General features: G+C 39.5%; 1 protein-coding gene across 1 annotated transcript in view; it reads left to right on the plus strand.

Annotated features, from left to right (window-relative positions):
- The window catches only part of LOC121957836 (ubiquitin-conjugating enzyme E2 E2-like), a 70,665-nt gene that overhangs the window by 12,135 nt on the left and 38,926 nt on the right, over positions 1-19,604 (plus strand). The window contains exon 3 of the mRNA XM_042506623.1: positions 1,479-1,529. Within this exon, the coding sequence (XP_042362557.1) occupies positions 1,479-1,529 (51 nt within the window). The remainder of the gene's footprint in view (positions 1-1,478; positions 1,530-19,604) is intronic.

Here is a 19,604-nt window from a genome sequence, read left to right on the forward strand (position 1 = left end):
GACAAGTTCTTTGAGACTAAAATACTTCCACATTCACACAAACTATCTTTGCCTGATGGAGGGGGCGAATGCCGACTACGATTAACCCAAACATATCCGCTTCCACTGTCAGTGTTGATGTGTGTAGTTGAACTAACGTAGCTGCCAGACTCATTTTTTTAGCAGTGTTTTCCATAGCATTAGAATAAATGTGTGGTGGTGCCTCTTTTAAATGCGTGTGTGTAGCTTTTTATCATTCTGTGTCCCCTCTATGAACTCTGACGTTTATGCGGACTCCATGAACACGACGCAGACGGAGCTTTCCGTGAGATCTTTTTTTTTCCTCAGCAGCAGTTTGTGAGTCACAGGGTGGATAATTGATCTGTTGAGCTGATCAGATCAGATTGATGGATGAGAGGAGCAGCTGCTGTGAGTAAATGCAAACTTTTAGACTCGGCAGAATGAACAGTTAAGTTTCACTTACACGTATGGACAGACGTCCTGCTGCTCCAGAGTACACCCTGCACGCCAAGAATGTGGTGCAATGCATAATTGAATAGCATATATACTCCCAATAGTGTTTCTAATAACCAGTCCAGCTCCAAAAATAGAAAATCTATTTGTGCCTGCAGCTGTTTTAATCATAACAGGCTGCAACAAGAAATGAATGTGTGGGAAACCCTTTTTATTATTTTTGGAATATTATTGAATTTAGAAAATTCCAAAGAGGGAAATTTAAGGTATAAACTGTACAAACTTTTCAGGGTGCCCAGAAACTCACCTGATAGAGCAGGTGCCCCATGTACAAAGGCAATGTCCTTGCCGAAGCAGCTGTGGGTTCGAGTCCGACCTCAGCCCTTTGCTGCATGTCCTCCCCTATCTCTCCCCCCTTTCACTGCCATCACCTACCCCATCAAATAAAGCTGAAAAGACCTAATCTAGAAAAACTACAAAAATTTTTTGTGTTTTTTTTTTTTGTTTTTTAAACCAAAGAAAATCAAAAGCACATTCAGATGAAACCCTTTGAGTTGTTCTGTCAAAGTCTGTAAACAAGGTAGAGGTGGCGTTCTCTGCATGGACACAATTACAGGCGTTTATAGCTGACTAAGTGATTGTAAAGTCACCTGGTTACTGGATCCTTGCTGTCAAATCACAAACATAGTTATGTAATGGATACTTAACCAGTGAGAAATCTGACCTCTCTATTCATTAAAACCTTAATTATGTGGTGTGATTCTTTTATCTGACACGCCCTGTTGACATCAATGTCAATTCATGCCCATGCGGTTTAAGAAAAAGGCAAATATTCAGCCTCACGTTGATCTTGCGTGACAGCACTCATTCCTGTGTTCAATCACAGCGCTCAGGAGCTCATTAGAAAATCAATGAGGTATTCAGTGTATGCACTTAGAGATTGATTTTACACGCAGGATTTATATAACTGTCTCTTTTTTGTGTGTTTGAGGCTGATTATAACACAGATCTTCCTCTCGTTTCAGAATCCAGAAAGAGCTTGCAGAGATAACCTTGGACCCGCCGCCAAATTGCAGGTAGGAGCCTGTTGATTGTGTGTTTTCAAAGGGCTATTTGCTCCGACACCTGAGGCACTTTTGTGCGCGCCCGAGTGTGTATGAGCCTGTGTGAGCCGTGTGAATGGATTGTGCCGGCTCAATGAGTCACATGAATAGCATAGGTAGATTATTGTGCCGTATTTGCACCACTGTTTGCTCAGGCTGAAGCATAATGAATGGACCCTGTACATGGATTGGGAGGCTAAAAATAAAATAAATAAATATCTGTGCCATTAACCTGATTGGCGGTGTTTACCATTAGGATCACTGTAGCAAAAAGGTTGTGTTTGCTCACACTCCCTAAGGGTGGGAAAGACACTCTGCTGTGGCTCGACTGGTTTATTTTCCTCACAGCGTGGTGAAAGACAGAGGCACGCTCCTGTCAATCAAGATCTGAGTAGGAGCTTTCATTTTGCGGGGTTTTCATTGAGTCAGCGTTTGGTATTCTTCTCAAAGTGATGACTGCAGGGAGCAGTGTTAGAGGGCGAAGGGGAAGGTGGAGGTGCGACTTTGTAAATTTTAACTTAGAGCAGCTCAGGCAGCAGGTCACTGAAGTCCAGGCATTTCCTGTAGCGCTGAGAGAGCAGGTGAGCTCACTGATGCATGGGCACTCTCGGGCCTGTAGGCTGAAAAATGTTGGTCACAGCTGGATTTAGTCACTCCAAATATTTTTACTCAATGCAAAAGTACGCATGCGCCGATCCAGTGTTTTCTCTTCCAAAACCAATCCCGATTCCTCAACTCATTGCTGTTTTTTTCTTATTTTAAAATCTATAAACCTCACTGCGTGGAACTTATTGGGATCATTTTTATGTAAGCTAACAAAGAGGGGTTTTCTTTCCATAATATTTTATTAATAGCAGAGATCTTACCAAATCACATAATAATAATAATAACGATGCACATCGGTTACATCTACACACATTTGGATCGTATCATATACATTATTGTTTGCATGAGAATCATGTCAAAGAAGGAAAATTAACAGTCTATAACTTATTTTCGAAGACAAGGTGCGGACACCCTTTCTGCAATAGATCAACAAGATCACTGGGGAAATAATCATAGTAACAAAACAAAGGGGTTGCCATATTATAAAAGATGTTCACTTTACTGGGATGTTCCACAGAAAAAACCTTGTGTGTTTGTGTTTCTCCCTACCATTGTGTAATCGTGGAAGGCTTCTCCTGAATCCACTGGAACAGAATATATCGCCTCGCCAGACGCAGAAGTTTACACATTAAAGTCAGATGTCTAGTAAATAAAGAGAGCTGTCCCATAGGTATACTCAGAAGAAACAATACTGCGTCTAATTCAATTGTTTTGTGGAAAACTGAGCTAAGCTCCTTAGCGACGTTTTTCCAATATCTGGATATTAAAGGACTGCCAGACACAGTGGTAGAAGGTTCCTACTTCTTTTTTACACTTCACGCAAAAGGAGGAAACATTTAGTGAAAGTGAGGAGTATACTGCACCCTGTGCAAAATTCTGTGTTGACTCTCCTAGAGTCTATTGCATGTAAATATTTTCTTAGCAGATATAACAATGAGTTTTTAATTTCGCTTAAGTATAGGCGGAGACATTCATACGCCATCATGCCTTTAAGACTTGGGCACATTGTACTTCTATTTACTTCTATTATTATAGATAGTTTATAAGACTGTTATATCTATATCCATATTTATATATGTGTGGGTGTGTGTGTGTGTGTGTGTGTGTGTATCATCATTGCTATACCTTTTTCCCACCAAATTAAGCGCATATATGCAGGATTTTTAAATGCGTAAAAAAATGATAACCCTACAATCATATCATTTTGTGAGCTCGCTCTAAAATCACTGAACGCACAGTGCAGCAGGAGGAGTTTCCATGACTTCTTTTTTTCCTCCGTCTCTGCAGCGGCTTGTCATTCAGGGGGTGGATGATGCAAAATGCTGTACCATAAGTTTTATCGGCATATGGAACAATGACTTTTTTGGCCGTTTTTGCCGCATGCTATAGTTTGGCATTTTTTAACATACTATAGTTTTCAACATTTTAATGTGTGGGAAACCCTGGATCAGTATCATGAAAGATCATTAACCATCAACAGTGAGTCAGATATCTGTTCTGCCCTGCTTCTTCACCAGTTAAATCTCTCACTTCATCAACATTTATTCCACCTGCAGTGTGAACTTGGGAATGATTGCAGCAATTAAAATCTTTTCTGTGGGAGGAAGACTAGAAGAGTAAACCTCTCAGGTGAACAGTTGCATCCATTATTTAAGATTATTTTCTCCTCTATTGTAATGTTTGACAAATGCTACCTGTTCAGCACCTGCTGGCTCACCACGTTAACTCATCCACAGGATGTAACATTTTAAAAAGCTTTAAAAAAGCCATTTCCCCTTTGAAAAGTTATCTGCAGACAGCTTCATAAATGGAGTTGAGCCTCTCACCTGTCACAATAGAACAATTCCTCAACCGGGCTGCTTTCACTGTTGCGTACACAGTGTACAGTCGAGGAATGACAGAAAATAACTTGTTTTTATGAAGGCACTATCTGTCACAGTCGGAGAGATCTCCTCAGCGCGTCGCAGTCTGTTTGTCGGCCCTCCGATCTCAAAGAAGGGGCTAATCTGGCTGAAGCAAGCCATTATGTTTCCTGACAAAGGGCCAAACAGCAGAGGGGGGAAAAGAAATTTCATGGGAAGACGTTTGTATAGAAAATGACATTTTTGTGTAAAGGGAGGCTTCCTTGAAGAATGTCCCAGCTGAAAGGAGCCCTCATGACGAATGGATTGAGCTCGGCTGCAGTCGGGAGTCCTCAGTCATATGTAAAAAATTAGGCTCAGGCTGTTGGAGCGTATTTCAGCAGCAGGCGGAGATACAAGCCAGCGGAGGAGCGGCGCTACTTGAAATGTAGATTTCTGTATTCATATGCCCCTTGGGGTATTTGCCTCCCTCTAAAAGCTGCCGATTCCCCCACAAGGCTGTCACATCCCTGGTGTTTGATTTACCCTTCACGTTACACCACAACAATCCCGATTCCGCCTGTTCTTTTAGTAGCGAAGCACATTGCGAACATTAAAAACTTCTGCCGATATAAATTCTCTTAAATCATACCGTACCTTCTCGCGCACAGTGCCTGTTTGTACAAAAGGCTTCACGTCTCCCCGGCCCTTTCTTCACCTACTAATTGATCTGACAGTGTTAAATAGGCTGTGTTCGCTGAAAGACATCAGATGTGAGGGGTTATGAACGGACGCTGTGATGCAGCTCATTACCCCACAGGCTTCAGCTCTTTTTTTCCCCCCCGCCAGAATAAAGCACAGCTCATGATCACAGACGCTCCTACAAACATCCTCTCGGACTCATTTTTCTGCTTTCCCTCCCTCAGTAGAAAGAATGGTTCTGTAATCCCTCTCGGGACTGGAAATAAAAAACACACCTTTAACTTTTACTAAGACAGCACGCCTTGTTTCAGAGATCATTTGGCTTCATTTTAAAAGGAATTAGCTGATTTTTTTGGAGCCATATGAGGAATATTTTTCATCATTCTTTTTAATCATCTTTGTCACCCTGCCAGGGAGTAATTAATTGAATGTGACAAGCACTCTGGAAGGGTATGTAAATAGCCCCCACACCAGACACATTATATTAGCCCGGTGCTTGGTCGGCCTTCCTGGCTCTGTGTGTGTGTGTGTGTGTGTGTGTGTGTGTGAGTGTGTGTGTGTGCATGTGCGTGTGTGTGGTTTTTTTTTTTTTTTTCCATAATTACCATATCCTTTCATGATAGTCCTGGCAGCATTTTGATAAGAATCCCCCATCGGCCGAGGAGAAATAATGTGGATTCCAAGGGGGGATTGGCCACGCTCTCTCTCTCTCTCTCTCTCACGCTCTCTCTCTCTCTCTCTCTCTCTCTCTTTCTCTCTCTCCCTCTCTCCTTCGTAATCCCAGAAACACTTTGTGTGTTCCCAAGGAGTATCACGAAAGATCTTAGGAAATGAAAAGCAATAAGGCAGAAGAGAGTGTCGCTGCAGAATGAGTTGAATGAGAGTAATGTAAATTCATCCATGACTATCGGCTTGTAGATATGATTGACTCAAACACAACTCGACTGTCGCTGTCTGCCATGAAGCGCTGTCTCACTTTCTCAAAGGACAATGATAAAGTGGTGCAGGTTTTTGCAGCCCAGGCTTGAAGTTAACATCGCCCTGGCTCCCTCAGTAAAAATCTATGGTGATATTTCCATTGGATTTTGGATTACTGCAGAAATTAATCTCTGTGGAAAACAAAAGTTTACCATACTTACATGCTTTGTTCAGCATGATAGTCTTCACAAATGAACACCACTTGTATGATCTATGAAGCGTAAATGTAGTTGCCAGAAGAAAAAAGTAACCATAAACCTATAAATAAACTACATCACAGTTGCACGACTGATACGTAGCGGCCACATGGAGACAGCAAAACTGTGCTTGGTGCGTTGAAAATCTGTAGTCTCTTTTAGCCACTTCTTAGTAACCGCATTTTTAAGACAAATTAAAGTTCATAATTCTCGTATGGGGTATTAACTGTGTAGAATGTGTGCAATGACTGCAGTACTGTATATAGATTGTGCAGTAATGTGTACAGTTTCTAGTGTATAATAAATAGTTGTTGATTCAGGCCATATTTTTTATGTATATATTCTCCTTTTATATATTTTTCTGTATTTATATTTTTCTTTTTTAGATTTTTTATTCTATGTTTAATGTTGCACAGAGCTGCTGTAACAAGTACACTTCTCGGGCGTGTGGATCGATAAAGGTTATCTTGTCTTATCTTATCAAGAAAGTGGTTGAAGGAATGAAAGAGGGAGGCTGAGCTTGCATGTTCCAACAAGTCCACCATCGATATGAAACTGTGAAAAAAATCCTGTTTTGAAGCAAAATGACAGGCGGCTCCAGCTGTTTTATTTTCCTTTTTTTTTTTTAAACACACTCATTGTTGTATCAATTACATGAATATAGTCCATTTGTACTGGTTTACAAAGGCTGGAGCCTTTTCCACTGTGTTTTGAGGACGATGATTATCAGAAGCATGTGATGTGCAAACTGTTTTGTGGTGAAAGCAAAGTCACAAGAAAAAACATGTAAACTTTAGTCCCTGATGGTTCATATTTTGTGTCAGTAAATTCTTTCATTTTTGTCCAAAAGTCCCATCTGGTCATTGCAGCACATGGGAAAGTACTGGAGATGTCCTCTTGGTCTTGGTGGTGCCAGCTGGACAGTGGAAAGTAGTCTGACTGTGAGTCAAGAGTTAATGCTTTTTCTTCCAGGATGAACAGACAGCTTTTGTTTTAGTAAAAGGCAGAAAAGATGTTTCATTGGTGCTGGTGAGGTATACAGTGTTCCCAGCAGTGACTTTCCTTATGCATCTTTTACATAACTCTCTGTTTTGTGAGAAGCATCCGTCTCTCAGCAGCTGTTACAGTTACGAGAACTGTAATACATCAAAGTCATGAATAGGAGTTTCATTTCAGCAGCACATATAAAGATTTCTAGTCTGCTCAAGTGTCTTACGCTGCCAGGAGAAAAAATTTAAAGATGTCAGTAAAATGGACCATATGAATTACATTCCCCTCACATTGCCCTCAGTGGTCTCGCAGTGATTGACAGAGGAAAAATTAGTGGAGGATGTTATTGACTCCTGAGCTGGGCTGCCTGTCAGCTCCTTTCTGGACATAATAAATATAAAATAAATATAACTGGAGCTTTTACTACAGAGATGATAGATCCAAAAGCCAACAAAGTGTACAAGTCAGAAGCAATGGAAACACATTTTATCCATGGACTGTGAGACGTCTTTTACTAAGATTAGTTTTAAACGGGGGGCTTTTTGGATTAAGTGGCATTGTTAGCCAATAATAAGGAAAGACTTAAATCAGCGATTTGGAATCACTTATAACTGGATATGACAGGAGTTTTCGAAAACATAATCCATTCATAAAGTGGTCCAAAAAATATACTCCAAAATCTATTCAGAAACTCACAAGAACATTTTCCACTCTCATACTAAACATGCACCAATCCAATTTTTTCCTCCTGGATAACGATTCTAATCCCCCAAAACAGAGGATCTCTAAACACCAAGTAGCACCATTACCAGTTGTCTTTATTCTCCAAATTTAAAATCAGTAACCCTGAATGTGGAACTGATTAAACTCATTCTTCTATGTCTGTCTGGAGACATTCATACATCAACATCCTTGTGCAATTTGGAAAATATATACGGTTGAAGAAATTGTAGAAAGAAAGATAAGATAAGATTATCCTTTGTTGTCTCCCTCAGGAGAAATTTGTCTTGGACAACCGAGAGACCCAGGCCACATAGCTATAAAAACATCCTCCCCGGATCCACACAAATACAAATACAATGCGTCTACTTCATAATGGCAGAAAAATCATCGTGCTGAACTTTTCCAGCACTCACAGCAGTGCGATCACTGGTGTTGTGTACAGATACAGCAGCAGTGATCAGAGTGGGTTCTGCACTCGCTGTCCTCTGTGCGTCCACAGCACAGCTGAGGCAAAAGGCAGTATTCACTTTCATTACATACAGCTTCTCGTGAATGTTTTCCCACTCAAACCAAACATTATCTGCCACAATGTAGCGTTGTGTTTTTGATCTCCAGTTGCTTCGACCTTAGGGCCAAAATTCTACATTTCTGTACGTCCAGCAACAGCCTGTGTTTGTCTTGAATCCCACAAGTGTAAGGTTTTTCAGTCCACTAAAATAAGACTCTAGGTATGTCATGAGACCAGAAATTTAGTTGTCGGTACCAATTCCAGTGAAATTCTAACAGTCTCAAAACCCAATTCAATACCACGGTAAAAAAACAAAAGCAAATGAATAAATTCTATCTGCTTAAACATAATTTAAATTTTATTGTTAATCCCTGTTGATTCGCCTCCAGCACAAGCTACTAGTCTGGCTCATGAGATTTCGTAGGCAAGGAAACATATATTAATTTCTAGCCTACAGTATGGTAACAGTGTTGTTCAGCACTGGTACACGTAAGATGAGACAGTTGGTCTTTATGTTAGGCTGTTTGTCCCACCTCTCCTCCACTGTGATTGGACAGCTGGGTAAAAGTGACAGTGATGAGGGCAGCTTTTTACCAAAAAAAAAAAAAAATGCTCAGTGCACACTAGAGGTATAAATTACAAGTTTTGTCATGAATCAATACTTAATCAATTCTTTGGACAACAATTCAAATTCAGTGGTTTGCAATCGATATGAGACAATATCAGTAATTATCGTCATTGTTTTTTTCTTGACTGCTTGCCATTGTCTGCCTGATGCTAGATTGCTAGCATTGTCTTAGTGATTAAAAAGGAGTTGTGCTCAGACATAGTGACACAATTAGAAATTTCAAAATAAAGGTGCATCTCAAAGATGACGATACGTATCAGTGTTTTGACTTTGCTTCGATTATATTGGATCATTGCTTATTGAATCGATATATTGATCTAGAACAATGTGTCATTACACCCCTGTGTTACACTGCTGGCATTTGTATCATCCCATTGCAAAAAATTAACAAAATTTGGCGGCTTCAGGAACAAAGAAGACTCGAGGTGGAGCTGTCCCTGCACTTTTGGCTGTCTTGTTGTTGATCTTCTGTGTTGGTATTTAATGGCAGTCTAGGACACTTGTAGGCGTGTATGCTTCTCTGTCAGGTCTGGAAGAATTTCATCCCCAGCACGTTACTAGAAAAGCACAAATACTGTCACATTTTTACAATTTTGGCTTTGACTTGGAGCCACAGTATTCATTCTTGCTCTATAGACTCTGAAAGGCATGTTGGTTAAAAAAAAACATTGAAAAAAGTAATAAAACTATCCAATAGTGCTTTGTCAGATATTTGACAGAACTGCAGCTTCAGTCCCGTTCTTCTGGCATGTTGAGGTGAAGTTGAAGTGGTTGTGTGAAGTGATCGGGCCTGTTGTCCAACCCTGCAGCATCCTAGCGAGAGCTTCTGTAGCTGTAGTGGTCCTGTCAGATAAATGAGAGGAGGTTCAGTTATTAGGAAACATCCCGCAGTGAAACAGCCGGCTATAGTGGGCACACCAGCTGTTCAGCCAGCGACTTAGCGCTCAGACTAAAAGCTGCATTTGTTCATACACAGACACCAGGTGGAGGGCGGAAAGACAACTAAAATATGAATACAATTATTACTTCCATTAACTAAAGGCTATATAAGAAAGCAGGGTGTGTTTTGTGTAGCATGCTGTGGCGATGAGTGTGTTTGGTTGACAGTGCTGAGGCTGTGAGAAATACCTCAGGTGTAGCTACCATGTAAGCTCACTGGTTATGGGGTGGATTATAATAACAATAAGCTGTTTTATGATAACAGTGCAGTTTGAAATGATAAAACAAGGTCACTGTATACCTTTACATCACTGCCAATGGTATTTTTTTTATGATGCTCGTCGGACTTTAAATAGCTGTAATATTTCCTCAACACGGCTGTTACATCAGAGGTGTCTTCCTCAGTCCAGCTCAAGGTTGCAGCTCTGGAGAAGTCCTCACTGTTATTGACAAGGACACTCGACCTGCTCGTCATCCTCCTTAGCCTGTGTAATATTAGAAAGAGGTCACTCTGATATTGCTGTTTACTTTGAAAACACACAGTTGACTTTGTGCATATCAATCGATAGCTGCTGTAAGAAAAAAAAAAAAAAACTATTTCACTAGTCTTGTAATTTTTGGTCATGAAAATTCTGTGATAAGTTCTTGATTTTATTCGCTATTCTTAGCTGAAGGGCTTTCCAGCCCAGGGGCCAGAAGATAATGTTGGCATTGTATTTTTCTTTAAAGGATGGATACATCATTTCTGTCTTTCATACATATTATATAAATGTTTCAAGTGTAGTGTTTATTTTGTCATCAGGAGATTGAGGGGATTGTTGATGATATGTTACCTTGGTGAAACTCCTGCCAAGCTGCAGATCACTGTGGACCCCCGTGTAAGACCAATAAACAACAAAACTGGTTGTAGTCAAAAAATTGATTGAAAAAATTAGGGGTGGGAATCACCAGAGGCCACATGATATGATATTATCATGATACTTAAGTCATGATACAATATTATTATTATCATCGTGTTGCAATATACTCAGTATTTTGATTACATATATTGCAATTTATTACCTTTTTCATCTGCTAATAATATCCCAAAAGAAACCAACTTAAAATGCAACTCTGCTCATTTCATTTCAATCATATTTATTGCAGCATATAGTATCTAGTGGCCTGTGGAAGCAATTCATTTTAGAAGGCAAACAAAAATGTAACTGTATCTTTAATATTAATGATTTATATTGCATTTGTGTGTTGATATGATATTGCCATGCAAAAATATTGAAATACTATGCTGTATCAATTTTTCTCCTACAAAACAAGATCTTTTCATGCCTAAACCTAATCATGGATTCACCGCTGTTTTGTTGAAACAGAAACTTTCAATGTATCTGATTCATAATATTATGCAAATGTAACATATTACTGAACTGCAGCAATGTACTGTGTCAACATTTTTTTCGCCAACTTAGTTGGGGCTTCCATTATTTAAACTAAAAGGCCAAAAGTATATGTTTACTCCTTTCCACATCCACACCCCATTTCTTTTCTGTCAGTTGTCTAATGAAGACATAAAATATCCCCACAATCCATCCCCTAATAAAACAATATGAGAGGGAGTGCTGCACACCTGCTTTCTAATTTGTGTAGCTCTACATGTTACCACAGGCCAACGCCTTTGCATCTTGCATTGTACATTTATCTGTATGTTTCCATTGATTGTGCAACCAGTCAAATAAGAGTCTGTCAACAGTGACTTTGGTGGTATGTGTGAGTTGAAAGCTTGATCAGATAGTACTATTGAGACATCGGCTGATATGAGTACACTAATAGGTTTGCATTGAAGTATTCAGGCTTCTTTTGTTCCCTTCGTCATTTTTAAGATGCAGAGTTTGTTATGAAGACAATTTATGTACGCTCATTAAGCGTAAATGTAATAAATGGTTCAGAACACCTTTGACCCTTTTAAACCTTGATTGACATCAGTTTTCTTGTGCTACGTTAAGATGCCTTTCACAAGCATTTTAAATCTTTTAAACCTTAGCAAATGGCAATGAGCAACTTGGCCAGAAATTTCCTGCAAATCGCAAGAAATCAGCAAAAGGTGACAAGACAATGACCTGAATATTTGCTAAAAGAAAAAAGAGTGAGAAGCATACAGAGAAAATTATAAGAATTTTTTTTTGAAAAATACCAGACAACTTTATAATTTTTACTTTTTGTTATTATTATACATTTTATTGAAAAATGTATTACAGAGTGGTTTTTTTGCACTTATACTTACCGCTCTTGTTTGTGTCTGTTTTTTAGTCTTTTTATCATTTCTTCTTAAGTCCCTCATTGACCTCTTGTTTTTTTTAACGGATCAATTTGCTCATGTTTCAGAGAGTTAAAGGAGAGTGATATCTGTTGTATTTTACCAGCACTCATGGAATACCTGTTGCTCAAAAATAAAATGAAAATCTAATTAGGTGGTTCCAACTAACTTGTTTGTCTTCAGACAACTCTGGAAGTATCCTTGATTCAAATAAAAAAAAAAATGGTTTTGTACATCACATGTGCTTTGAGAATGCTGTACGACACTTAAAGTTCGTATTCAGACACAGACAGATGCACACAAGCGGACCATTCACTCCAGTGACTCTATCAGGGATTATGTGGTTGAGCGTCTAATGGAACATTTACTGCAGTAGGGGGCTGCTCAGGGCCACTTTGCTCTCCTGTAAAAAAAAAAATTGAACAAGCTGTAGATAATATCCTGATCTGTCAAATCACTCCAGATTTGTGCAGTGGTGCCGGCTACATGGGTAGAAGATTTGGACAGAAAGAGAAAGAGTTTTGAGAAATCATTGTCTTCTAAGCTCACAGATTGTTTGAGGAAGAAAAATAAAGAATAAAGTGGGAGCTGAGCTGGGAGTGACAGAGAGAGAGAGAGAGAGAGAGAGAGAGAGACTACCCATCTGCTTCACAGAGGAAACAGCAGAGGCCCTTAAAGATTTCTGCAGCCCCCCTGCAGGGAGACGGCACTATGGAAATACTAATTATTATCCATGTCTTCAGCCAGATTTGCTCTCCCACTGGCTGACTGTGAAACCCTTCTTTATATTCACACCTTGTACAGCTCTCACTCTCTTTACATCCCCCAACCCCCATCTTCACTACCTTTCATACCTTTGCTACCAAATCTTGTTTAAATGCAGCAGTATTTTCCAGTCTTTTCTGTATAATAAGAACTTAAGATTTGCTCGAGGTAGTTTATCTCTCACAGGAAACATTCTTGGTTTTATCTTTGTCACAGTCACACTATTATCACGTGGTAATGCAACTGAAAACAGAATAATCTGAAAAGCAGGCGTCGACAGATTATTGGCCTGGCCAATTATGTGTTTAAATTGTTATTTTTATTGATTGTATTTTATATTCTATTGTATTTCTGTTATTCTGTGTAAAGCACTTTGTGAGTCCTCTCTGTGAGAAGTGCTATATAAATAAAATTTACTTACTTGCTTACTTACTAACTTACTATTATCGGTATCAGCGTTTTATTTTAATGATCGCTGATAAAAATTAGTTAATGAAAAATTGTGTGTATTAAACTCAACCAAAACCAGAAAAGGCAGTCTGCAGTACATGCAAAGAAAGTGTCAGCATGAAGGAACTTTAACTTTATAAAACCTCTATTTTTATTCATTCATGTTTTATTTAAAAGTTTCACAAAAAAGTTGCAGGGAACTTGCTATATATGATGTCGAAAGATCCAGTTTGATGAAACATTTGTGAAAGGCATTTAAACAGTTTTGTTTATTCCAAATTCTAAATTTCAACAAAAATATTTCCGTTGTTCATTAGTTGCTGATGTCAAATATCAAACGTGTCTTAAGAAAAAAAAATGTCATGAGAACTGGCAACGACTCCATCATAAAACATATCATAATATGATTTTCTCTGCTCTCTGACAACATGAAATGACCCATACTAGAGCAGACTTGGTCCAACTTGGTCCCATCAGTCGTCCTGCCTAAATCGTATGCAGAATGGGTCAATGTTCGATTCCCGCCTCTGCCCTGCTGCACGTCATCTTCTCTTTCTCCCCCTGACAAGCAACAACTGCCCTGTCCTGTCAAATAAAGGAAAAAAGCCCCCTAAAATAATCTTGTGTCCTACAAAAAGCTATCACACCAGCTTGGTGTCTGAGCTGAAAAAAAAAAAGAAGTTTTCTTACCCATTTCAGCAACTGATCCTGATAAACCGAGCTTTTTGTTTTACATTTTCCTGATTTTCCAAGCTCACATTCTATATTTTTTCCCTCACATTCACACCACGCTCTAAAAAACTGCTGTGAAGAGAACCCGAATGTGTTTGATGAATCACCTGCTGAGCTGAAATCCTGATGCATCTCATCTCGTAATAGTTGCTAGATGATCACTCACTCATTAAAAACATGGCCTTGAGCTGTTTCATGTAGAACCACAGTTTGTTTTTTTTCTAAAGCTTAATATCTCCGTTGTTATATCTCATTAAAATACATCTAAAAAGAAACATGTTTTTATCCTGCAGGTTTTTTTTTGTGCTAAAAACACATTTCATACAGTCACTGCACTTAAATTTAACCATCAGACAGCAGGTGAAGGTTGGATTTGTGTAAAGGGACCCATATGTGACCTGAGCAGCTGGTGTAGAATATTGCTGCAGTGTTTCTGGAGTCTGTGATCAAACACAAAAGAGGGTGCCCTTGCACTTTATGTGTGTTGGGGAGTTTTCTTGTGTGTAAGGTCGTCAAACTGCTGTAGCGGCAAACATCCTTTTTGTAGCCATTTTTTAAAACCCCTCTATACTCCTTGATCTGACATTTGTAGAAATAATCATAAGAAGCGTGTTTATTGGCTGTGTTCGGAGAGGCCTTGGATCTGGCGTACTGCTGTAACTGATTCTACACCACTTCTTCCTCGCCTGTCTCTGCTCCTCCATCCTCATTCATTTCCTCCCCTCTCTTGTCTGCAGTTTGCTACAGCTGACTAAGCCTGTCTCTGCAGTGGTGTGTGTGTGTGTGTGTGTGTGTGTGTGTGTGTGTGTGTGTGAATGAGGTCATCATCAGTGTATATCAGCTATGCACATCGTGTCTCTGTGTTGGATGAATGATTAGCCTCTCATTAGATATGCCGTCCTGTTCTGTAGAGGAAGGACTGCAGTATCCTCCTACAGCGCCGCTCAGTCTGTTACAGAAACACTAACATATTCTTACTATCTACACACACACACGTACAGTATTCAAACAGACACACTCACACATAAATGTACCACTTCCTCTCCTACGCTTAAAGAGGAAATTTCATTCATGTCGGATACACAGAAACACACTTTGACTTCCTGAGCATTACCCATTAGGACTTGACTGATACATCTAGCCATAATTGGTCTTTTATGAAAGGGGAGCTTGCAGACATGTCGTCCACTTCTGATACAATGGTTTCTCCCAGAGTGCAGCCAGATACCCGCAGTCTGAAAGCATTCGTTCAACTGATAACTACTGTTTCTTTGATATGAACACTTAAAGGTAAAAGCTTTCATAGTTTCGTCAGTCTAGGTTTAGGTAGACTGCTTTAGTGTTTCAAGACTGTGTAATTGCTGTTCCAAAGGCTTTTATAGCCTACAATAATACACCTCAGACTGAGTGAGACTTTTTCAAGTTTCCCTGTGTGCAAATATTAATATCAGATAATGATTTGTGTCTCAAAAATGGATCCAGATGTAAAGAAATGATAAAACCCACACTGGTTAAATCCTGGCAATAGCGGGAAAGAAATGTCCTCCACTTTGTGCTGTAACATTGTTGCTCTCTGTAGCTCAGTGATGCACTATTTATGTATTTGACAATTGACTTTTCCAGAGAAATATGTAAGATAGAGGGAGATTCTATATTTTTCATAGTGTCCATAAATCCCTTGAAAAAACCTAAACAACAATGTGTTGTCCATCTCCCAATGCTATCTGACTTCCCATGTGTGACAGTCAGCTAGTGATGCATGAAAATGAACAAACAAGTCCTTTTGAATGACTGTTTAGTGTCCAGTATGTACTGGGTCAGTTTGTCAAATGTCCGAGTGCTCATTAATTCCATAATTCGAGTTTATACCTCCGCCATCCTAGGCCATTGGTGCATTCATGTGCTCCTTGGACGGTTGGTTTTTGGCGTGTCAATGACCTTTGAGTTGTAATTTTGAAACACTACGGGCACTACAAAAATGTAGCTGGTTGAAGACAAGTTTTGTGTGACGGGCAGCATGAGCTGTCAGTCATTTGTGTCAACTGGCTGAAGTTAAGCTAACATGTTAGGAAGCTTAGTAATTAGTCTGGAGAGCTTTATTTCCCTGTCAAATAACTTTGTATTGAACAAAATGTTCAACAATGGTGAACAAACAAATTGCAGACAGGGGTAAACAGAACACTTGAGCCAAATTGCAGCAGTCTCAGTAAACTATAGTGACCGGCCATTGCCAGCCCCGCTGGCAAGCGTTAGCTCGCCAGCTCTGCAAGACAGTTGAGTCTTTACATCACCACTACCAAGAAGACAACCAAATATTTGGCACAGACATGCAGATTTGCCACTTTTTGGCCTTGCCACACCACCATTTAAGGATAGTGAGCAGTGCATGCATTGAAAAAGACAAATAGATCAAAACATGAAATAAACTGGCTACCACCAGAAGAAAAGTGAATGTGTGCTACTGTATAAAAAATGAAGTAGGATAGTGCTGCAGAAACAGAGCTCAGAGAACTCCTCTGTGTAAACACAGTCAAAAAATTGAGATTTCTCCCTCCCTCCAGAGGCTCTGCATTCCTCCCATCCCCACCTGAGCTGTCGTGCTGCAAACATAATTAAGAAAGCAAGTTAATGTGAGTAATTGAACATCAGCTCCTCTGATCTGCAGAGGAGCGGCTGAGTCATGTGTGCGTGGCTGGTTAGTAGCCACAGTCTCCTGTCATCACAGAGATAAAGCAGACAGCTGACAGAAACAGTCATGGGTGTCTCTTTATCTGCCCGTGTTGTTACGGCTTAACTCAACCAACCAGTTGTAAGAGAGAGAAGATAAGGTGAGCTGCGCTCCACTGACACCATCGTGCACCGCTGAGGCCGATACCGCTGCAGAAATGAGTGGCCTCAGGAAAGCCTGTAGATATTCTGCACAATCTGTAGTGTTGTTGTCTCTGTTTTCTCTTTTCAGGTCAAGGGTCAATATTGATGCCTGACAGACAAATTTGCACACTGCTTTTTAGGTTCCACTGGCATTTTGTTGGCCAAAAAATATTTTTAATTTCATTTTCAACAGCAGGGGCTGTCCATTTTTGTACAATTTTGAATTAATAGAAAGTTGAGTTCAGTTGCACTAACAAATTCATGATTGTACCTTTAGGCATTTTAGAGGTAGTTGAGCTTCTTCTTGTGCAGCACCACTACAAGCTCAGCAGTGTCTCGCTGTACTTTTTTAAGTTTAAGCTTTGATCCTACATGATATGAAAATTTGACATTACAATTATACTGGCCAAAATCATTACGACTTATGATATTATCCAGACAATCATCTAAACATGCTTAGAACTCTTAAAATGGCACTAAACATACTGAAATCACTTTACAGTACATCTTTGGTTTCATCTCTTTTAGTGATAAACAATTTTAAAAAGCCAGGCTTTTTAACTATTTAAAATAGCATAATATTTTCTAATATAAAATATTTAATGCTTGATTAATATCCTTTGTGTTTTTTGAGTTTGGTACGTATATGCAGCCTGATTTTGCAGTCTCTTTTATTCTTGGTTGCCCATTAGTATTTTTGCAGTCCAGTTGCCAGAGAAAAATGTTTGCATTGAACTTTTCTGCAAACCACAGATATGTTACATTTGTACTTTCTATACACTTTATATCAACATTTCTTAAGTGACATAGTTCTGGTTATATGTATCTAAGCTGACTTTGTCACATGGAGGTAGAGGGGATGGTGGATGGTCTGAAACAGATGTGAGATGGCTGCCACGTTGCAGACCACTGTTTGAAACCAAGAAAGAACAATACCTGGTGTGTGTGTGTGTGTGTGTGTGTGTGTGTGTGTGTGTGTGTGTCTGTCTTTTCCTAACCACAATTGAGTGGGTTTTTGTGCTTAAACCTAACTACACTTTGACCACAGTATTTTTTAAGAAAAACAGAAAAATAAAGTCTCAACGTATCAGTTACATAATAATGTAAAAATGTAACATATCCCTGGTTTGTGCAATGCCTGCATTTATACTGGTGATTAAGCTGCTCTTTGGGTGGTAATGGACACAATATTCATAATTATCACGAAAATGGAAATTCACCACAGTTAAACTGATGAGAATTTTTATTGCAAGCTGTGATTAACTGTTATATCCTTAATTAGACCATTCTTGCCTGGCCATAGGTTTTTTTCACAGCATACATTTTGACGTGTAGTAGCACAAGAGCAGATGTTTCTAACAACATGATGACTCTGTTCTATTCAAGTATCAGTTTAATCCAAATGATACCGTGCTGTCATCTGCAGGGTCTATTCTGGTCCTTGCTCTCCCTGCATTTTTCAGAGATGCAGCTGCATGGCATTTACAAAGACTTGTGTGCCCAGTTCGTTGCACTTCTAGTCGTCACTATGCACTTTTTTTTGTTCAGTGTCTTCTAACTAAAATGTGCATGTTTGTGCTCTGCTTTTTAATTGCCCTGCTGGGGATAGATAATAAATACGGAATTGAATCAGAAGTCCATGTGTGGATCACCCCACCACCCCAGGGTTTCCCACATATTCATTTATTTGTGGTGGCCAGCTCCGATTAAAACATCTGCTGCCACGTATTGATTTAATTTCATTTTAGCTGGACTGTTCATTAGGTGTGGAATATATACATATATAACATCTGGCTATGCATTGCACCACACTCTTGGAGTGTTGAGCGTACTCTGGGCACAGATGGAGCCTCTGAATGCCAGGTGCAGTGAAAGTGAAACTTGCCAGTTTAATACACTGGGTCTAAAAGTTCTTTCACTTTCACTCTCCTCTGCAGCAGTTGCTCCTCATCCATTCATTTGATGAGCTCTGACTGCCGCAACAGCTCAGTTATCCACCAAGTGACTCAAACTGCTGCTGAGTAAACTCATGACAAGTTCTGCCTGTGCTGAAAATATAGATGATTATCCAAACCAACTCCATGACCCTAGTTTGTATAGCGAGCTTTCTCTGACTTGTCAGAATTCCTACTGAGCCATAAAACTGTTTTTCTTAGGCTTAACGCTCTGCATGAAATTTTCTTTGACAAGTAGAAACAACAAAGATCTCTTAACTATCCAAAACTGTTTTAAATAAATATTTCTTCTCAAGTTTTGTCCATTTTTTTGACAGATAAGTGTGAAAATTTTGAAGTGAAAAGAGAAAACTTTAAAGTGAGACTTCAGATTGAGGCTCTTGAAGTGTTGAAATGTTTCTCTTAAAATCTTAAGCAGTGGGTAGCTTTTGGACCATAACCATGAATCTGTATTCTATAACTGGTTCAGTGTCTGTTGGTCTGCTCCCATTGAGCTCCCACAGCTCCCACTTGGCTCCCTCTGTTTATTTTCCATTTCTCATACCCAGCCAGTGTTCTCTAAACTGCAGTGCTGCTGAATCAATAGTGCAGTGAGAGCCAGGCTGCACCCACAGACTCCACTGTAGCATACACTTCACAGCCGCCTTAAAATCGGGCCATAATGTGTTCTAGTCAGCAGACAACGCCACGGCAGGCGTGGGAATGATGGAGTTTTTTTTTACGCTCAGGAATTGTGTTCCAAATCATCCTGTCTCTTTGCCTCTCAGGCAGCTCTAATCCCTCTCCGCTGCCTATCTGAAAAGTATCTGTAGCTCTTATCATCAACCACGAAGAGTATTTTCATTTACTCAGTTG

This window comes from Plectropomus leopardus, chromosome 18 (assembly GCF_008729295.1).
Source record: "Plectropomus leopardus isolate mb chromosome 18, YSFRI_Pleo_2.0, whole genome shotgun sequence".
In the NCBI taxonomy this organism is placed as follows: domain Eukaryota; kingdom Metazoa; phylum Chordata; class Actinopteri; order Perciformes; family Serranidae; genus Plectropomus; species Plectropomus leopardus.